This window comes from Giraffa tippelskirchi, chromosome 7 (genome assembly GCF_054371585.1).
Source record: "Giraffa tippelskirchi isolate mGirTip1 chromosome 7, T2T-mGirTip1v1.2.pri, whole genome shotgun sequence".
Classification (NCBI taxonomy): domain Eukaryota; kingdom Metazoa; phylum Chordata; class Mammalia; order Artiodactyla; family Giraffidae; genus Giraffa; species Giraffa tippelskirchi.
The window spans coordinates 108,823,168-108,842,146 of NC_137281.1; the positions used below are offsets into that span (position 1 = coordinate 108,823,168).

General features: G+C 45.0%; 1 protein-coding gene across 5 annotated transcripts in view; it reads left to right on the top strand.

The window, feature by feature from the left end:
- Positions 1-18,979, top strand: part of CA12 (carbonic anhydrase 12) — a 60,488-nt gene that overhangs the window by 26,645 nt on the left and 14,864 nt on the right. For 3 of the 5 annotated variants that reach the window (XM_081507481.1, XM_081507482.1, XM_081507483.1), the window contains exons 3-4: positions 15,065-15,244; positions 16,137-16,279. In XM_081507481.1, the coding sequence (XP_081363607.1) occupies positions 15,065-15,244; positions 16,137-16,279 (323 nt within the window). Of the gene's footprint in view, positions 1-14,522; positions 14,725-15,064; positions 15,245-16,136; positions 16,280-18,979 lie in introns of those variants that run through there. The other 2 variants (XM_081507485.1, XM_081507486.1) reach the window with 2 other exon arrangements.

Consider the following 18,979-nt stretch of genomic DNA (forward strand, 5'->3'; position numbering starts at 1 on the left):
CCCCAATGCAGGGGGCCTGGGTTCAATCCCTGGTCAGGGAACCAGATCCCACATACTGCAACTAAAAATGCTACATGCTACCAGGAAGGCCAAAGATCCTGAGTGCTGCAACTGACAGCCGGTGCTGCCAAATAAATAAATAAACATTAAAAAAAGGAGGTGGGGGGGCACTTCCAGGTGGCTCAGTGGTAGAGAATCCAGCTGCCAATGCAGGGGACGCGTGTTCAATCCCTAATCCAGGAAGATGCTACAAAGCAACTAAGCCATGCACTGTTACCGAAACCCATGCCTAGAGCCTGTGCTCCACAAGAAAACCCAATGCAGTGAGAAGCCACACACTGCAACTAAAGTAGCCCCTGCTCGCCACAACTAGAGAAAAGCCCAAGACTAGACAAATGGCCATGCGCAGCAACAAAGACCCAGTGCAGCCGTAAATAAATGAGAGAGGCAGCGAGGGACCAGAGCAGGAGGAAAGCGCAGGTCCTCGTCCTAGTAAACAGATACCAGAAGCCCACAACTAAATAGCTTGTTCAGAGCCGCCTTCAACTTAGATATCCAGGGTGGCCCCTGACCTGCTGTCTGATCGCCAATCCAGTCTCTGCTCCTCACCCACAGCCTCACACTTTTAACAAAGGTGAGTGCTGAGAGCTGGGATGGGGAGAGGGAGGGAGAGGAGAGCAGTTTTTTGGCAGCCAGAAGAGACTGACATATTCCACCCTCTCTGCCAGGGAAGGAGGCTGTCATTAAGGCAGCCCCGGCTCACATTATTTGCTCTCCCATCAGCTTCCTTTTGGTGTCAGGGAACACGGCTTCATCACCTTGTATGGAACACACCTTTATTATCATGAATGTTCAAAGTGTTCCCTCTTCATTCAGAAGCTAGTTACAAGTGACAGCCTCCCTGCTTCCAGGAAACCAGGCTGTAATACCTCCATCTTTGTTTCATGCAGGCTCTGTTCACAGTTTATGTTCTAAAACCCATACAGCAGGAACAGCAATGCTTCATTTCAGTCAATGATTATTTTATAGTAGTCAAGAGCAAGTTAACCAAAGTCAGATATTTAAACTACAATGAAGAGCAGCACTATGAAAGGAGAAACAAGCGTGATATATTCATGCAATGGGATATTCTTCAGCCATAAAAAGGAATGGAGTCCATGATGAATGAACCTTGAAAACATTATAGTATGTGGAAGAAGCCAGGCAACCAGAAGAGGCAAATCCATAGAGACAGAAAGTAGATTAGTGGTTGCCCAGGGATGGGGGTGGGGGAGGGGCAGAGAGAAAATGAGAACTGACTGCTTAGAGAATATGGGGTTTCCTTCAGGGTGATGAAAATGTCCTGGAACTAAACAGCAGTGATGGTTGTGCAACACTGTGAATATACTAAATGTCATTCACGGTAAATGTACGTTATATGTGCGTGTGCCCGTGCGCTCAGTCGTGTCCGACTCTTTGCGACCCCATGGACTGTAACCCGCCAGGCTCCTCTATTCATAAAATTTTTCCAGGCAAGAATACTGGAGTGGTTTGCCATTTTCTATTCTAGGGTATCTTCCCAACCCAGGGATTGAACCCGCGTTTCTTGGGTCTCCTGCATTGGCAGGCGAATTCTTTACCACTAGCGCCACCTGGGAAACCCAGCTATGTTATATATATTTTACGACAATAAAAAATTAATTAAAAAAAAACTTACCTTGACGCTGGAGAATAAAAAGTTCTGGCTCCAACCCCAACCTCTCATCGAATTAATGAGGGCTTTCTACCAGCGCTTCTTAACTTTGGCTGCACACCTGAACAGAATCACCTGAGAAGCTTTTTAAAGCCTCCTGTATCTGGACTCCACTCAAGACCAATTAAACCAGGTCTCAGAGGCTGGGGAGAAACTGAGAAGCTCTTGGAGATTCCAGTGCACAGTTTAGAGTTGAGAAATACTGAGCTAGACTAGACCAGTTCTTCTCAAAGTGTGGTCCCCAGACCAGCATCAGCATCATCTGGGAATTGGTTAGAAATACAGATTTGGGGACTGCACCCAAACCCTTCTGAATCAGAAACTAGGAGATTTTTAACCATCTGTGTTTTGATAAGAAATCTGTATTTTAACAAAGCCCCCCAGGGGAGTTTGACACATATCAACGTCTGACACCAACTGTTCTGCATCTAGACCCAGTAAGGTAAAGAGTTTTCCTCCACCAGTGACTGTTTTCTGAGCATCTATCATAAGTTTGCTTTGTAATAGATGCTTTGGAAGTATAGAAACCTACCTCAGCTCTCCTCAAACATCTAACCCATCTAGTGAGTTCGATTCTTGGGAAAGAAGTTGTACCCTAAAACGAGATGAGCCTTTCATGACTGAACAGTGTTCCCATTGTATGTATATACCACATTTTATTTACCCCTTCATTTCTTGATGGGCACTTGGGTTATTTCCACCTTTTGGCTATTACAGATAATTCTGCTATGAACATCAGTGTACAAGTATCTGTTTGAGTCCCTGCTTTCAATTCCTTTGATTATATACCTTGGCTTCCCCAGTGTCTCAACAGTAAAGAATCCACTTGCAATGTAGGGTTTGATCCCTAGGTCAGGAAGATCCCCTGGAGAAGGAAACAGCAAACCACTCCAGTATTCTTACTTGTAAAATTCTATGGACAGAGGAGCCTGGTGGGCTACGATCCATGCAGTTCAAACGAGTTGGACATAACTTAGTGACCCTAAACAACAACAACAGAATTGCTAGATATTATGATAATTGTGTTTAACTTTTTAAGGAATCACCAAACTATTTTCTACAGCGGTGTACCACCAGGAATATACATTTGGGATGATGGGAAAAGTTCTGGAAAGGGCTAGTGATGATGGCTACACAACAGTGGAAATGTAATTAATACCACTGGATTCACTTTAAAATGGTTAAAAATGGTAAATTTTATGTATATTTTACCACACACACACATGCAAGATTAAAGACATGAAATGAGCCATGAAAACAGATTTAGAAAAGGAAGTTATATTCCTAATGGCTCAATGTTAAATAAAAATGACTTTAAACACCATAATTATGTTTCCATAATGACACATATAACAGTGCATTAAAAAGATGGTGTGTGCAGTTCTTTCTATTCAGAGGTGGTCCATGCCTGAGCGTGGAGAAAGAATATTTTTAATACGCTTTTTTTAGGAGGGTAGGGCAGGATGTCTGGCTCTACTGGGGACTTAGCATGTTTACAGTGACTGAAATTACTTTGTGAACAAAGAAGATCAAAGAGAATAACAAGTACTGAGCATGGAGAGGTGATGGGCCTGGCTAGGTTTCCCCACTGGGGTTAAGCTGTTACCACCTCAGCAACTTGGCTAACTTATTAGTGGTTTTTGTTCAAGAACCACTTTGATGTGTGGGCTCAGAGGGAAGAGTCAGGGATACAGGAATGAATGGGATGAGTTGAGAGCCCAGCACGGTGGTTTCCAACCGTCAGTGAGCACCAGAATCACCCACTGGGTTCATTTAGTGACAGATGCCGGGCGCCACCCCCAGAGTGTCTGGGTCAGTGGGGCCCATGGTTTCTAACAGATTCCTAGGTGATGCTGGTGGCGATGCTTGTCCAGGGACTGTACTTTGAGAACCACTGGTCTACTGGGGTTGGTAAGTGTAGGTGCCTCTAGGAAAGACAAATGTGAAGGCTCCATGGGAGCACCAGGACAGGGAGACACTTGGTCCTGCCTTTGGGGAGTGAGAGGGGCAGGGAGAGGGTGTTTCAGGGAGATGAGATGCAGCTGGGTGTGTCTCAGCATTGCTGCAATAAAGAGAGGGTGGAGAGCAGGTTCAGAGGAGTCCCGAGAAGTGGGCAGAGCTTCACCACATTGAACACTCTCTAAGGCAACAGAACCTAAAAGGGTGCCGGAGACAGGAGCAAAAGCAAAGAGCTGGCACCATCTATCTTTGACAGCTAGGAAACCCCACCTTCCTCCCTATAAAAGCCTTACCTCCAGAGAGAACCTGACAAATGCCTGGAAGCCAAAGAGTAAATGACTGCAAAGTCTCCTCCTAGCTATACCCCCCCTCTCTCCCAGCAATACTGGAAAGGGATTACTGGAGAGGGAGGGGCCCTCTAAATAGGGCAAGGTGTGGGGGAAGAACTTCCCCAGGGCTAGCAGAAAGCTGAGTTGACGGCCCCAGTCTTGCAGCTCACCTTTGTTCACCCTCCAGCCTGCACTACTGGCCCCACTGCCACGGCTAAACCAGAAAGGCTGCCAAAGAGCGGCTTGGGAGGACTTTACCCCGTCCCAGTCCCCTCCCTCTCAAGGTGACCCCCCCAAACTGAAATAATAAAAGGAAAAGTTTGATATAAAGTATGGATTAGAGCATCCTTAGAAAACTTTCTTATTTCTATTGAAATAAGAATAATCTTCCTTATTGATCTATAACAATAAAAACCAAGGAAGCAGAATGGGCCTGCTCTGGCTGTCCAGCTTTAGGCTTTGTAAATAATAAGTAACCCTGATCCTCCAGCCCTTGCTCTGCCCTTGCTCTGCTTCACTTCTAACATCAACAAAGAAAAAGCTTCAACACCAGTTTGGCTCCTTGACCTCTGTTTATAATAAAATCATAAGACATCACCGGTTAATGATTAACCTACCCCTCTACCAGCCTCCTTTCCTTTGGGGCAGGATATAGGGCTTTATGGCCATGCCTCTCCACTTTACTGGCAGGAAAACAGATCGAGTCAGCACAGTGTGGCTTTCTGCTCAGCGGGGACAAGAGTCCAGCCAGGGCAGATACTGTGGGAACCCCATACTACTGAACAGTTCAGCTCACTGGACTTGTATGAGAAACCATATATCTTTTAATTGACTCCAGAAGTGAATTTCAGGAGCTGTAAAATATGTATTAAACATATTTTTAGGATTTCCCTGGTGGTCCAGTAGTTAAGAATCCACCTGCCAATGCACGGGACATGGGTTTGATCCATGGAAGATCCATGGTCCAGGAAGATCCCACACGCCTTGAAGCAACTAAGTCCGTGTGCCACAACTACTGAAGCCTGTGCCCGAGAGCCTGTGCTCCACAACAAAAGAAGGCACTGCAGTGAGAAGCCTGAGCATCCTAACTAGAGGGTAGTCCCCACTTACTGCAACTAGAGAAAGTCTGCACACAGCAACAAAGATCCAATGCAGCCAAAAATAAATAATAAAAATGAAAAATTAAGAAAAGAAAGTGACTTCTACATCCTAACAACATCCTGAGAATGTGTGGCATTTTTAAAAAATATTTATGTATTTATTTGACTGCACCAGGTCTTTACTTGCGGCATGCAAACTCTTTAGTTGTGGCATATGGAATCTAGTTCCCTGACCAGGGATCAAACCTGGGTCCCTTGCACTGGAAGCATGGAGTCTTAGCCACTGGACAACCAGGGAAGTTCCATAATGTGTGACACTAAGATGGATTTAGAGAGGATACAGAGGCTGCCTTCTCTTCTGAATGGGGTTCTGTGGCTTAACTGTGTTCTCTGTGGCTCCAGCCACAGGACCACAGAGGATGGTTGACCCCTGGAGAAAGGGGGGTCCCAGCTCCCTGCAAGGAGTGTACCTGAGCAGGTGCCAAATGACACCCACTCAGCCTTGTTGCAGGCAACGCACAGCCTAGCCAAGAGGAAGCCAGATGAACCCTAGGTTCTTCCTGAGTCTTTACATCACATACACAAAAAATATACAAGCTCTCTGCTGCAGCAGGGCCTCTGAGTGCTCTGTGCCTGCCCTCTGGCATGCCATTCCCCAGGTCTGACTCACTGTGGGTTCAGTCCCATCCTTTAAGTCTCAACTTTAATGGCGCCTCTTCTGAGAAGCCTGCCTGTACCACTTGGTCCACTGTGGTCCCCCCATTTTTCGCCATCACAGCCATTGCTTATTTCCTTCATAGCATTTATTTCAGACTGGAATTATTTTACTCATGTACATTGGTTTGCTTATTTGTAATTTATTATCAGTCTTTTCTTCTTTCTTTAACATTTACTTATTTTTGGTTGGGTTGGGTCTCAGTTGTGGCTCACTGTCTCCAGAGCATGGGCTCAGTAGTTGAGGCACATGGGCTTGGTTGGAACGGCATACGTGATCTTAGTTCCCCGACCAGGGATTGAACCTGCACCCCCTGTATTGGAAGGCAGACAACCACTGGACCACCAGGAAGTCCCTATTATGTAAGTTCCATGAGGACAGAGACCAGACCTGTCATGTTCTCCATTGTGTCTTCCATATTAAATAAATACAGTGCCTGGCCCATAGTAGGAATGTTTGTTGAAGAAATGAATGGATTAACTTCAAAATTAAACAGCACTCCAAGGAGGGTATTTAGTGATTTTTCCCCTTTATTCAACATTTGAATACTCATTCTTAAATTGAAAGTATCTGTTTAATTAAGTGTGTATTCAAATTTAATACACAATCTACGGCCATTTTCAATAAATATACATGCCCAGACTAGGGGCATTTTTACCAGTCAGATCTTCTTAAAAAACAAACCTTGAGGACTGACCAAAAGCTTTTATTGTACTAAAATTTTGACTGTTGGTTTAAAAAAAAAAAAAAAAAAAGGTGTGTCAACATCTAGAATGTGTAAGACCTTGCCTCTATATTTTTTTCTGTGGGGGCAAGTTTTGATCTGGCTGTGTTTTGGTAGTCAGTCCAAAGAGAAAGGCCCCAGAGACAGTGGTCAGGACCAGCTGCCCAGGCATTCACACAGACACTGAAGGGTCTACCCCAAGGGTGTGGCTACCACCACACCCTTGTTACAATACCAATGTCAGGGGTGCCAGGTAGCTCTGAGGGACAGACTTAGAAAAGCCCAAAAGGACAAATATCGAAATAAAATAATAGTGCATGCATTTTTTTTTTTTTTTTTGGTTCAGACTTGTCAGATATAGTCCAAGTTACAATATTCATCTTCATTAAATTTTCTGTTATTCTTAAGCACATAGGATGCAGTCACTGAGAAAGAATAATCAGTAAGAAACAGCAATCAAACTGTACCAGTAATAACATGGTTCTGGTCTTCTATGGAGCTATATATGCTTTTTTTAATTATAATATATGCTGTCACATATGTAGTATATGTAGTAAATGTAGAAATTACTCAACCCCATTAAGTGTTTTACTTACCCCTATACCATGTCTGCAAACATTATAAAATACTAAAATTATCCTTCATTTACTTGCATAGATTGTTATTTGCCCAAGGCAGTAGTGAATATATATGTACATAAGTATGAGTAAATACACCCATGTTGGAGAGAAATAAAAGAAGGACCTGTAGATAAAAAGAAACCTATGGGACATATTAACCAGTCATGATACATAGACCTTATTTGGACCGTGATTCAAACAAACTGTTTCACAAATACATGAAACTTTAGCACATTCAATATCTTATAATAACCTATCATGGAAAAGAATCTGAAAAAGAATATATATATATATTCTTATATAAATACATATATATATAACTGAATCACTTTGTTGTACACCTGAAACACTGTATATCAACTATACTTAAAAATGGGAAAAAAAATTATGAGATAACTGGGGTAATTGAACATGCTCTGGATATTTGATGACATTAAGAAATCACTGTTAACAGTTTTTAGATGTGAAGATGATATGAGATTATTTTTAGAGAGTTCTTACCTTTGGTTGTACATAAGCATCCACAGATTTTCTTCAAAGTAATCCGGTCGAGGGAAATGGATGGGGTGGCGGGTATGGGTAACACTAAATCTGTCATGAACAGATGGGTACATGGGGCCATTTTACTGTGCTCTTTACTTTTGTGTCTGCTTTAAATTTTTATTGTTTAAATTTTAAAACAAGTTCTCTTTAAAAAACCTCATTGACTCTTTTAGGCTCATGGATGTGCTTGGGCTGCGTGCATCTCAGAATGTGAGAAACTGAGACTGCCTGTCATCCCACAGTCAGTCTTCCCTCTGATCACCCTGCAGGCCTGTGAGTTCCAGGATTTCTGGCCGTGTTTGTCAGTCTATGGGCTTCCTTTCCAGGAAGGCTTCAGTGTACCGGTCTGATCTATTCAGCTAACACTTACCGCATGCCTCCTTCAACCCAGGGGTAATTTCTACCTCTGCCACCAGGGCCTCCCCTCCCTTGCTCTGTTTCCAGGGCCATACTCCATGACTTTCTTCTGGAACCATCCTTCCTTATCTGCTTCCTTGTCCTTCTGCGTGGAAGTATGCTGAAGTCTCTCCATTAAAAAACAAAAATGCTTCTCGTCACCCTCATCTTCCTATAACCACACACACACATGCCCTTCTACCCCTTTATGGCTAGATTTCTGAAATGAGCTTAAGAAACCATTCATTAAGTGTCTAGTAAATGCCACTATGTGCTCAGACACAGGGGAGGGATGTGACATTGGCTTCTAGGTTTCCAAAGGTCTTTGGAACTTGAAGGCAGAATTCTAGCCTGGAACAGGTTTATGATAACAGTCACAAGGGAGATGGTTGAATGACAATTCAAGAAAGTGCTGGAGTAGCTTGTCCAGGACTTGAGCTTGTTTTTGAAGATGGACAAGATTTGCAAAGCTGGAGAGGAAAGGAGGCATTTTAAGCAGATTTTTCTTAGCATAAGAACATTTGTGAAGGTTGTTCTGAGAATGGGGCAGCCGGCCTGACAATGGCGGTTGACCTTGGGAAGGTATAAGGGCTTTTGAAGGTCGTGACAGGGACTTCCCCGGTGATCCAGTGGCTAAGATTTTGCCTTCTAATGCAGAGGGTGTGGGTTCAATCCCTAGTCCTAGAACTAAGATCCCACCTGCCCTGTGGGACAGCCAAAACACACAAGAAAGAAATTAATGAAGGCCTTGACAGGCTGAAACTGTGAAAGACGGCTGTGGTTCTGCTTTGTTTTTTGGGGGACAAGAGCAAGGCAGGGCATGCTGTGGAGAAAGGGAGTGGACGGACGGGTGCAGGGCTACACCTGGTTAAACCCAGTTGCAACAAGAAAGGAACCTGGCAGCCAACAGGAAAGGCTGGGGCGGGGACCCTGCGGGGATCCTTTGCAGTGTGATAAGTTGAGGGAGACGGCCTACCTCGGGATGGTAGGTGTGGTGGCGGTGATGGAAACTTGGGACTCCATGGTGTGGTGGCGGTGATGGAAACTTGGGACTCCATGACCCACCCTGAGGGCAAAGGATGGACCAGACTGGCCTGGCTCTGAGATTTTGAGCCTTTGAGACTTGGAAGAGTGGGGTCATTTGTCCTCTGACAAAGCTTAGCACCATCAAATTGAGATCTAGTCCGTAACACAACAACCAACTGCACTCTGTGTACATTATCTGAATCCTGAATTTTACAAACAATCGTTAAAAAAGATATGAAAACAACAAGGTCCTGCTGCATAGCACAGGGAACTGTAGTCAATATTCTGGAATAAACTATCATGGAAAAGAATATAAAAAAGAATGGGTATATGTATAATGAATCACTTTGCTGTTAACACAACCATGTAAATCAACCACACTTCCATAAAATAAAATTTTTTAAAGATAGGAGAAGAGGAATGAGGAGTTTTAATTACAGTTATTAAAAATAAAGATCATCTATTTCAAATAAAAAGATACAAGATACTTGGAAATTTTTAAAATTCTGACTGCTTTTAGTAAGATTATGGAACGGTTAACTTTTTGAGTGTGGTAATGGTATGCTTTTGTTCTAAGAGCCCTTGTATTTTATTTTTATTTTATTTTTATTTTTTTATTTTTTTTTGAGCCCTTGTATTTTAAAGACCTACTGAAATATGCACAGATGAAGTATATTCGGATTTGTTTCAAAAATCATCCAGGGTTGGGGAGTGTGGGTATGGTAGAGATGAAGGCAGATTGGCTAAGGACTGTTAGCTGTTGAAGCCAGGGGATGTGGGGCTCACTTGCTCCTCTCTCTATGGCTCCACGCATTTGGTGTTTTCCCTGAAACCATCCTGGTCCTTGTGGTAACGCAAGTCTTTACTCTGGGCCTCAATAACACCTTGCTGGGAAGCATGAGAGGCACTTTGAGCTGTGCCATGTTAATCTCCTGTTACAACTCAAAACAGAAATTTGGCCCGCTTCTGTTTTGCCTTAAACAGAAAAATTCATGAACTGGAAAGAAATAATGCCTTGATTTTAGTTGGGAAAACAAACGGAGAGATCTGTATGATCTCCTTTTTATCATGATCTTGGGAGGAATCTAATCCACGGAAGAGGGAAAAGTCACAACTCAAGAGAAAAGTCACATTTTGACGGTAGCTGGAAATGCTTCTTTTGGAAGAGTCAGTCCTGGGAGAGGTTTTCTGGTAGCACAGCCATTGGCATGAGTGTGACCGCTGAGAACAAGCTGAAAGATGACAGCCAGGGCTGTAGCTGCCGACGAAAAGGCAGTGTTAGAGCAGCAACGAATCACACGTTGCCCACACAGCAGCTGGAGGCAGAAAGGAGCTGCTCCCGACATGCCTGACACTGGGTGCCTTGGTGCACACCTCCCACCCTGGCACCTCTTTCACCTACAAGCCAAAGAGATGGGAGGCTGCTCTGACAATGTCCCTAGCCGTGTAAGAAGGGGACAGAGCCATCACATGCTGTCAGAGGGTACCGTGAACTCCAATAAAATCCCATACTTGGCAGATCATCTCCCAAGCCAGTGGCCAGCAACTGGATTTATTTTTCAATGAGTGGCTCCAAACACGGCAAAACCTCATGCAGGTACACAAGAAAGCTAGGAGCGTAAATTTTGAACCTGAGCAAGTGACATCATTTTTCATTTCTCTTTTGATAGGAAAAAAAAAAGTATGTGGGGGAATAGAGAGAAGCTAGGGGGATTAATATAGGCACTTACTTCCCTGAGAGGAACAAGCACAAAATTAGCAGGAGAATCCAGCTCAGTAAACATGTGAGGGCCTTCTCTGTGCCAGGCACTGTGGGCAAGGCAGGGATGAATGAGACATGGTCCTTGCCTTCAAGGAGATCATGGGAGGGGGAGGAAATGGGCCTGGACAAAATCTCCCAGATAAACCGTGAAACAGAAGGAACAGAAGTTCTGTGATCCAGGCAAGGTAACTGTTACTAAGCCAAAGTCAACCATAATGAGGAGAAGGAGAAGAAAAGGCTTTCTAGACTCTGCCGCCCTAAGGGCCTGTGATGGGCACTCAGGACGAGCAACCCCCCACCCCCACCCCATGGTTGGCAGCTGAGACCGGCAGCACTGGACAAGCCTGGGGAATGCCAGTGCCCTGTGCCCTCATTTCCACAGCTGGTTCCCACTAGGCACCCCGTCACATGCCCAGGAGCTGCCTTGGCATGAGCTGTTCTTTCCAATCCGTTCCAACTGGCCTGATAGAGAGGTGAAGGTGCTTAGTCCCAGTAATCTTAGTAAATCTCAGAGCTTGGGAGCCAGAAGGGATCTTCCAGAACATAGTGTCCACCCCTCCCATTGGTACAAAGGGCGAAGGAGACTCAGGCAGGGACTGTGACCTGCTTGGGATCACTCATGAAGGGGCGGCGGTTGGGGGTGAGTGGGGGGAGCAGCTGGATCTGGTTCTTTACACTATCTGGGTCCAATACAGTCGCTTCTCTTTCCTAGGAATTTCTCTTTCTCAACCATGAACTCTGTTGCTTTTTTTTTTTTTTTTAATATTTATTCCTTTGGCTGTGCCAGGTCTCAGTTGTGACATGTGGGACCTAATTCTCTGACCAAGGATCGAACCTGGGCCCCCTGCACTGGGAGGGCAGAGTCTTAACCACTGGACCACGAGGGACCAACCAGGGAAGTCTCTTTGGTTTCCTTTTATACCCTTAGTCTTTTCTGCTCCCAAACACCTAATTTAGCCACCTTCCAAGGAAAATTACTTAGGACAAAAGAAAAATTCCTCCTGATAATGCTTCCTGAGCTCTCTGTTCTCTGGGGGCTTTCATCCTTTGGGGATTATGTTTACTCAGTGCCTGTTATGCACGTGCTCCCAGTCATGATGGGGGTTCACAGACGTGAAATGGGAGGGCCTGGGCCTCTCTTTCAGGAAACCTTCAGGTGAACCCCTGCTCGGGAAAAGACAGTTCTTCTTCAGTTCCCTTTAGCTACGGGATGCACAGCTTTGCCACTTCTTCACTTCCTGAGTTTCTTCCCTTCAGGCCTGTCTGGCAGCTTCTGCCACCCTGGCCACGGGCCCAGAGGCTGCTGTGAGCAGAGCAAAGGCTGGCGGCCTCACTCTGGAAGGCTTGCCACCTGGTAGCTGCACCTCCTCCTGACCCTCAGTGTTTCCATGGTACCTCTTGACGGCTTCACCTCTGTTCCCTGCGGTCTCTAAGGAATTTGGTTTTGCCCTCAGCTGAGTAACCGCCCTGCCCGGTCTGCTCCCTGGAGTGCCTGCCTGGGTGTCCTCCAGCCTTCCTCTCCCCTAGTCACCATCTTGGTGTAGTTTAGTTGCCTTGAGTCCAGGGCTTTGAGGCTGTGGAAATAAAAACAACACAGTCCGGTAGAAACTATGATATGTGACAGCTGAGAAAACTGGTGTCCAGTGAGAGACTGAACTAGAGAGTCTGGAATCCCTTCAAGTTCCACCATTTCTGAAATCTCTTCAAGTTCCAACATTTCTGAAAAGGTATACCTGAAGGTTGACAGCCTGAAAAATTAGAGGATTCTCCTGTGTGTGTCCAGACATAGAGCCAACTCCTCATAGCATCTAAAAAAAGATTCTTTTTTTTCTCTATTTATTTACTATTTCCAGTGCTCTCTCGTGCCTCGTGAAGCTCCAAGTTTCTCCTGGGATAATTTCCCTTAAAGCCTAAAGAACTTTCATTCACATTTCTTACAGAGTATTTCTGCTGGTCACAAATTCTCTAGTTTTACCTGATAATACTTATTTTCACTGGTTATAGAGTTCTGGGGTTGACAGTTTTCTTTCAACATTTTAAATATTTGTTTATTTATTTATTTGGCTGCACCTGGTCTTGGTTGTGGAATGCAGGATCTTTACTTGCAGCACTGGAATTCTCAGCTGCAGCATGTAGGATTTTTTTAGTTTGGGCATGTGGAAAACTCTTAGTTGCAGCATGTGGGATCTAGTACCCTGACCAGGGATGGAACCTGGGGCTCCTGAATTGGAAGCATGGAGTCTTAGCCACTGGACCACCAGGGGAGTCCCTTCTCATAGCATTTTAAATGACCATGGGCACCAAGTTTTGCTTCTGACCCTCCCCACTCTTTAGTTAGAGAACAAGGTGGTAGGGGATGGGGATTCTGTGAGGCAGGCACACACACACACACACAAACACACATACACACACTCTCTCTCTCTCTTTTGAAACAATGGTGTGGTCTATGGAAGAGTGCCCAGAAGAAGTGGTGTTCCTTCTCCCCACTCCATCTCAGTACATCTTTCCTTGTGCTGAAATACTGATGAATGAACTCCAGGTGGCAAACCTTGATTCCCAACTCCTAGAGAGCCCACAGGGCACAATTGTTCCACTCCAACGAGCCATAACCTGCCAGTTATTCACTTTTCTGGAGAAACCTCAGCTTGAAAATCCATTTAATTACCATGGGAGATAATCTTTTAAACACAGCCTGACATTCTTGAAAGACTTTTCCCTGTGGGAGTCAGAAAGTATATCTGCAGTGGGATTGGATTGTTTATTTTCATTTCCAGGGGAAGGACTATTACCTGGTAGTTAGCAAGAAGCCTGAGCCCTGGAGGGTTTCTTTGTTAAGTCTGTTCCTCCTCACTGCTAGTTTGTCAATTAGACTGTAATAATTAGTTTGTAATATTGTCATTCTTTTCCCCAGTGTAAACACTGCATTTAGTTCTGTGATTACTTGCTATCTTTCAAGTTTCCCTATCAGGTTGCAGGGGTTTTTACTATCTTCAGACATGAGTATTCAGAGCCAATGTCCTCAAGGGTTTCCTATCAGGAAGATCATGGTCTAGATTACCAGCCTCAAAGACCTACCTGGAGTTGTAGTCAGTTAAGACACCAATTTTTCCAAGTGGGACATTCCAATGGATTAAATAAATTCTTCCCTGCTGAAGAGGGGAGGGGACCAGGGCAAGATAGGGGTAGAAACTATTAGGTATAAGACAAGTTACAAAGATATTGTACAACAAGGGGACTATAGCCTATATTTTATAATAATTTTAAATGGAGTATAACCTTTAAAAATTGTGAGTCACTATATTGTACACCTGTAACATATAATATTGTACAGTAACTATACATCAAACCAGTCAATCCTAAAGGAAATCAACCCTGAATATTCACTGGAAGGACTGATGCAGAAGCTCCAATACTCTGGCCACAAAGAGCCAACTCAATGGAAAAGACCCTGATTCTGGGAAAGATTGAAGGCAGGAGGAGAAGGGGGTGACAGAGGATGAGATAGTTGGATGGCATCATCAACTCAGTGGACATGAGTTTGAGCAAACTCTGGAGACAGTGAAGGACAGGGAAGCCCGGCTGCAGTCCATGGGGTCACAAAGAGTTGGACATGACTGTGACTGAACAATGACAACAACAAGTACATCAATTTTTAAAAGTACCAAAGGGAAGAGAGCCAGAGGTTTTAAACTAAACTTTAAACAAAAATAAGAAAAAACTAATTTCCTTTGCTTCTAAAACACAATTAAAAAAAATTTTTTTTCCCACTAGAATGCAAGCAGGGGTGGCCCCAAGACCCAGAATAACTCCTGATCATAGTAGGTGTTCAATATACAGATGCTAAATTGCTGAGAGTCATGAGGTCTTTATGCGGAAGGGATGTACATCGGGTTGAAATATGAACAATGTACAGAATAAAGTGGAGTTCCTGCCATGGGACTGCTCTGGCCCCTCTCTCTCCACATTACTCCAAAAGCAAACCGTCTGGAGGCGTTTGCATGCCCTGATTCTGTAGGCTGGGGTCCCTGGACCCTGAAAAGCGTACCTCTGGGGATTAAGAATAGAAAAGGAATAACTGTACTGCATGCAGAATTAGAAGGTGAGGAAAAAACTCTAGTGGAAAACTGATTAAGTCACGGGCTCGAACCTCTCCTCCAGGTCCCGACGGGGAGAAGAGCTGGTCCAAGACCTACCCTTCCTGTGGAGGCCTGCTGCAGTCCCCGATAGACCTGCACGATGACATCCTGCGGTACAACGCCAGCCTCGGGCCCCTGGCCTTCCAGGGCTACAACCAGTCTGCCAGTCCGCAATTCGTCCTCACCAACAATGGCCACTCAGGTGAGGGAGCGACCCCGGAGACCTGCAGTGGTGGCTGAGCTTCCCTTGGCTCCCTGGCCTCCTGAATCTGCTGGGTGGGGGGGCAGCAGAGGGGGGGCGGCGTTCTGATGAGGCACCCAGGAAGGAGAGCAGAGGGGAGCCCTTGAGGGATCCTTGGGCCACTCTCTGCAGGAGACGCTGCAAGCCCTGGGCTCAGGTGGTTCTGCTGGGAAAATACCTCTTAGAAGCAGCACATCTCTTGGGGTGGGATGGGGGGTTGGGGACAGGCTTGAGCCCTTGACCTATTGATATGGTATGAGAGTGAATTCTGGGGCATCATGAATGACTCAAGGGGTCACACAGTTCACTGGGGGGCTTGCCCAGTTCAATCTGAGTTTGAATCCTGGCTTGACTATTTATGAGTCACAAGACTCTGGATAAGAATTTTAAACTCCTTGAGATTTCATCTGGAAAATGGGCATATTGACAGGTTCTGTAAAGACTAGAGATTCTGTATGTTAAGATCCAGAATAGAGAGAAGCTTCGTAAATAGCAACTATTATTGTTGTTGTTATACAATTCTTAGCTTGGCAGATACTTCACTGTAGGTTCCATCTTCATAGCCAAGAGTGTAATACGTGGATATGTAAACAAACACCCATCTATTGGCTAAATTAGTTCCTGCCATCATTTTTCAAGGGGAACCAAGAAGGTGCTGCTGCCATTGGAACTGCTTTAGTGAAAGGGGGATGTTCTCAGAGAAAGAGCCCAGGTTTCTGAGCTGCACCTCTCTGGTCCCCACCTCGCTGCATCCCCCTGCCTCTGTCTGGGCCCTGGGCAGGTGATGCCAACCTGCTCTCAGGTGGCACCCAGCTGGCCAGGGCTCTGAAGACTGCCCCTCCTCTCCCTGCAGTGAAGGTGAAACTGCCCAAGGACATGCAGGTCCGGGGCCTCGGGGCCCGCTACAATGCCTCGCAGCTACACCTACACTGGGGGGACAAGAACGACCCTCACGGCTCCGAGCACACTGTCGGCGGGAAGCACTTTGCTGCCGAGGTGAGTGGGGTGGCCCAACTGGCAGAGGATTCCTGGAGTGGGTGGTCTGGCACTCTTCCACTTGGCTGGTGTGCAGACAAGATCACAGCATGGCGGGTGGGGTGGGGGTGGCCTTCATGCTCCGCACACCCACCCCAGCTCTGCCGACAGCACAGGGAGGCAGAGCCACTCCAGCCACGCTGCAGCTCACCTGTGGTGTCCCGCTCCCCTTCCTTTCCTGAACTTGCAGACTTTGTCTCCAAGTCTTTTACTGAGTGATGCTACTCCGGAGGCAGGGTTCCCAGGGTGGCACAGGGGGACACACATGCCCCTTTTCTAGACATCACCCTTCTGTGCACACAGATTAAGATCCCACCAGCTTGTCTGGCTGACCCATCCCACTGCCAAGTCATACTGGGCTAAATGCTCCCCCAACTTCGCAGTTTTCTTCACACATCATGCTGTTTACGTGGGTCTTTCCCACTCCATCTTTCTTTTCCCTGGGCATGGATTGTGCTTGGAGCTTGGGGACCTGGGTTCAGGGTCACTCTTTTCTACCTAGCCACAAATCAAGGGATGACTGGCATTATAACACACAGGGCATTGTGGCAAGCAGAGACTCACTGAGGATAGCTTGGGACATCACCACAATGCTGTGCTATGTTGCCTGGAGGTGCTACCCCAAATACCAAAGAAAACAGGAAGAGGAGCAGGAGCTTTGCTCCTGCACTCCAAGTGTGCGGTGGAGGCTGGGGGTGGGGGGTGGTTGAAGTGCTCCATTTCGAGCTGGACTGGGATTGCACTTGGGGGTGTGGTTCTGAATGTTTACACGGCAAGAAATACAATGAGATAAATGCTACTGATCATGATAAATAATGACACAAGCATTCTCCTCTGTTCTTAAATGCTGAGCTGCTTAAGATTTTAGTCTAATTAGAGTTATAAGAGGTGGAGGGGCTGTAACTCTGGCCCAATAGGATGGCCCTACTGGAGTGGCATGTATTTCAAACTGGGTGCCTCTCTGAACCTCCAGGACTTTGTTTCTTTCAGCCTAATTGCAAATGAGGAAGGCTCTATTTTCCCAAGGGGAGTAAAGGAGTTAGGGTGTAGGCTGAGAGGATTTAGGCATTTAAAAACAGTCATTGTATTTTCTGCTATTAAGCCACATCATGAGACCAAGAGCTTGGTGAAGATGGACCATAAATGTCAATAATACAGAAAAAACATCAGTGAAAGTGTTAGTCACTCAGTCGTGTCCCACTCTTTGCGACTCACCAGGCTCCTTCCTCTGCCCATGAGATTCTCCAAGCAAGAATACTGGAGTGGGCTGCCATTCCCTTCTCTAGGGGGTCTTCCTGACCCAGGGATTGAAGCCAGGTCTTCTGCATTGCAGGCAGACTCTTTACCACCCAAGCCACCAGGAAAGGTGACCCTAAAATGGCAGATTCTTTATGGAGGGCTCTTGAAAGTGTAACAATTTTTCTGGATTGAGTTTATATAAGAAGACTCTCTTGGGAACTTCCCTGGTGGTTTAAGACTCTGAGCTTCCAATGAAGGGGGTGTGGGTTCAATCCCTGGTCTGGGAACTATGATCCCTCATGCTGTACAATGTGGCTAAATAAATACATAAAATAAAAATAAGATTAAAGAAGATAAGCCTCTCTTAATCTTCTCCTCAGGGAACTGCTTTCTGTTTGTATTAGTCTTCACCTCCTCTTGATTTCATCTGAACAACTGAGAAAAGTGCTAAAACTGAACACAAGCTCAACGGTCAGCAGTAAAAAGAAATAGGGATATAGGACCTTTGGGGTTTTAGCCACATAGAGTTCTGCACCATTTCTTAAAGCAGTGCCAAGACAGGATAGTGTGGGGCAGTGCAGAGGCTACATCTTTTGGGGGTAAAGATGAGGAAGCAGGAGCCCCTAAGAAATCCTTCATAGGGGACCAATGAAAAAAGAACTAATTGGATTTAATTTTTTTTCCATTAGAAAAAGCCACTTGAAAAGTGGGGAACATTGAGCTGTATTCATTAAAATATGCTTGAATTCTATTTATAATCACATAAGATGGAAAAAGAGATTAATGAAGAAAAAAAAAGAGATAAAATCTCAGTGTGTTATAGTCTCAAAAGACAAAGAATCAACAAAAATACATGTGGTCATATATAGAGAGATCTACTAATACAGTTTTTTTGGAGGACAGGTGATGCCACCTTGAGGATTCAAAATCAGGTTAAACATTATCAGAGAGACTCCCCTGGTGGTCCAGGGGTTAAGATTTCACTTTCCAGTGCTGGGGGTGTTAGTTCCATCCTGTATGGGAAGCTAAAATCCCACATGCCTCGTGACCAGAAAACCAGAACATAAAACAACAGAAGCAATACTGGAACAAATTCAAGACTTTAAAAATGGTCCACATCAAAGAAAAACAAAAACCAAAAAACCTTTTCAGAGCTTGTCATAATAATGTCTTGATGATTCCTAGACTGTTTGTTTTTTAATTTTTTAAAACTGTTTTTTAGAGCATTGTAGGTTCTAGAGCATTTAGAAAAATGGAGAGGAAGGTACAGAGATGTCCCATATACTCTTTGCCCCCAGCAACATGCATAACCTCCCGTTATCAGCATCACTCATCACAGTTAACCTAGATTTTTTAAACCCCAAATTTCTCAAAAACATCTCTTTTCTTCACTTTCATAATGACAAGTAATTTCTACTTTGG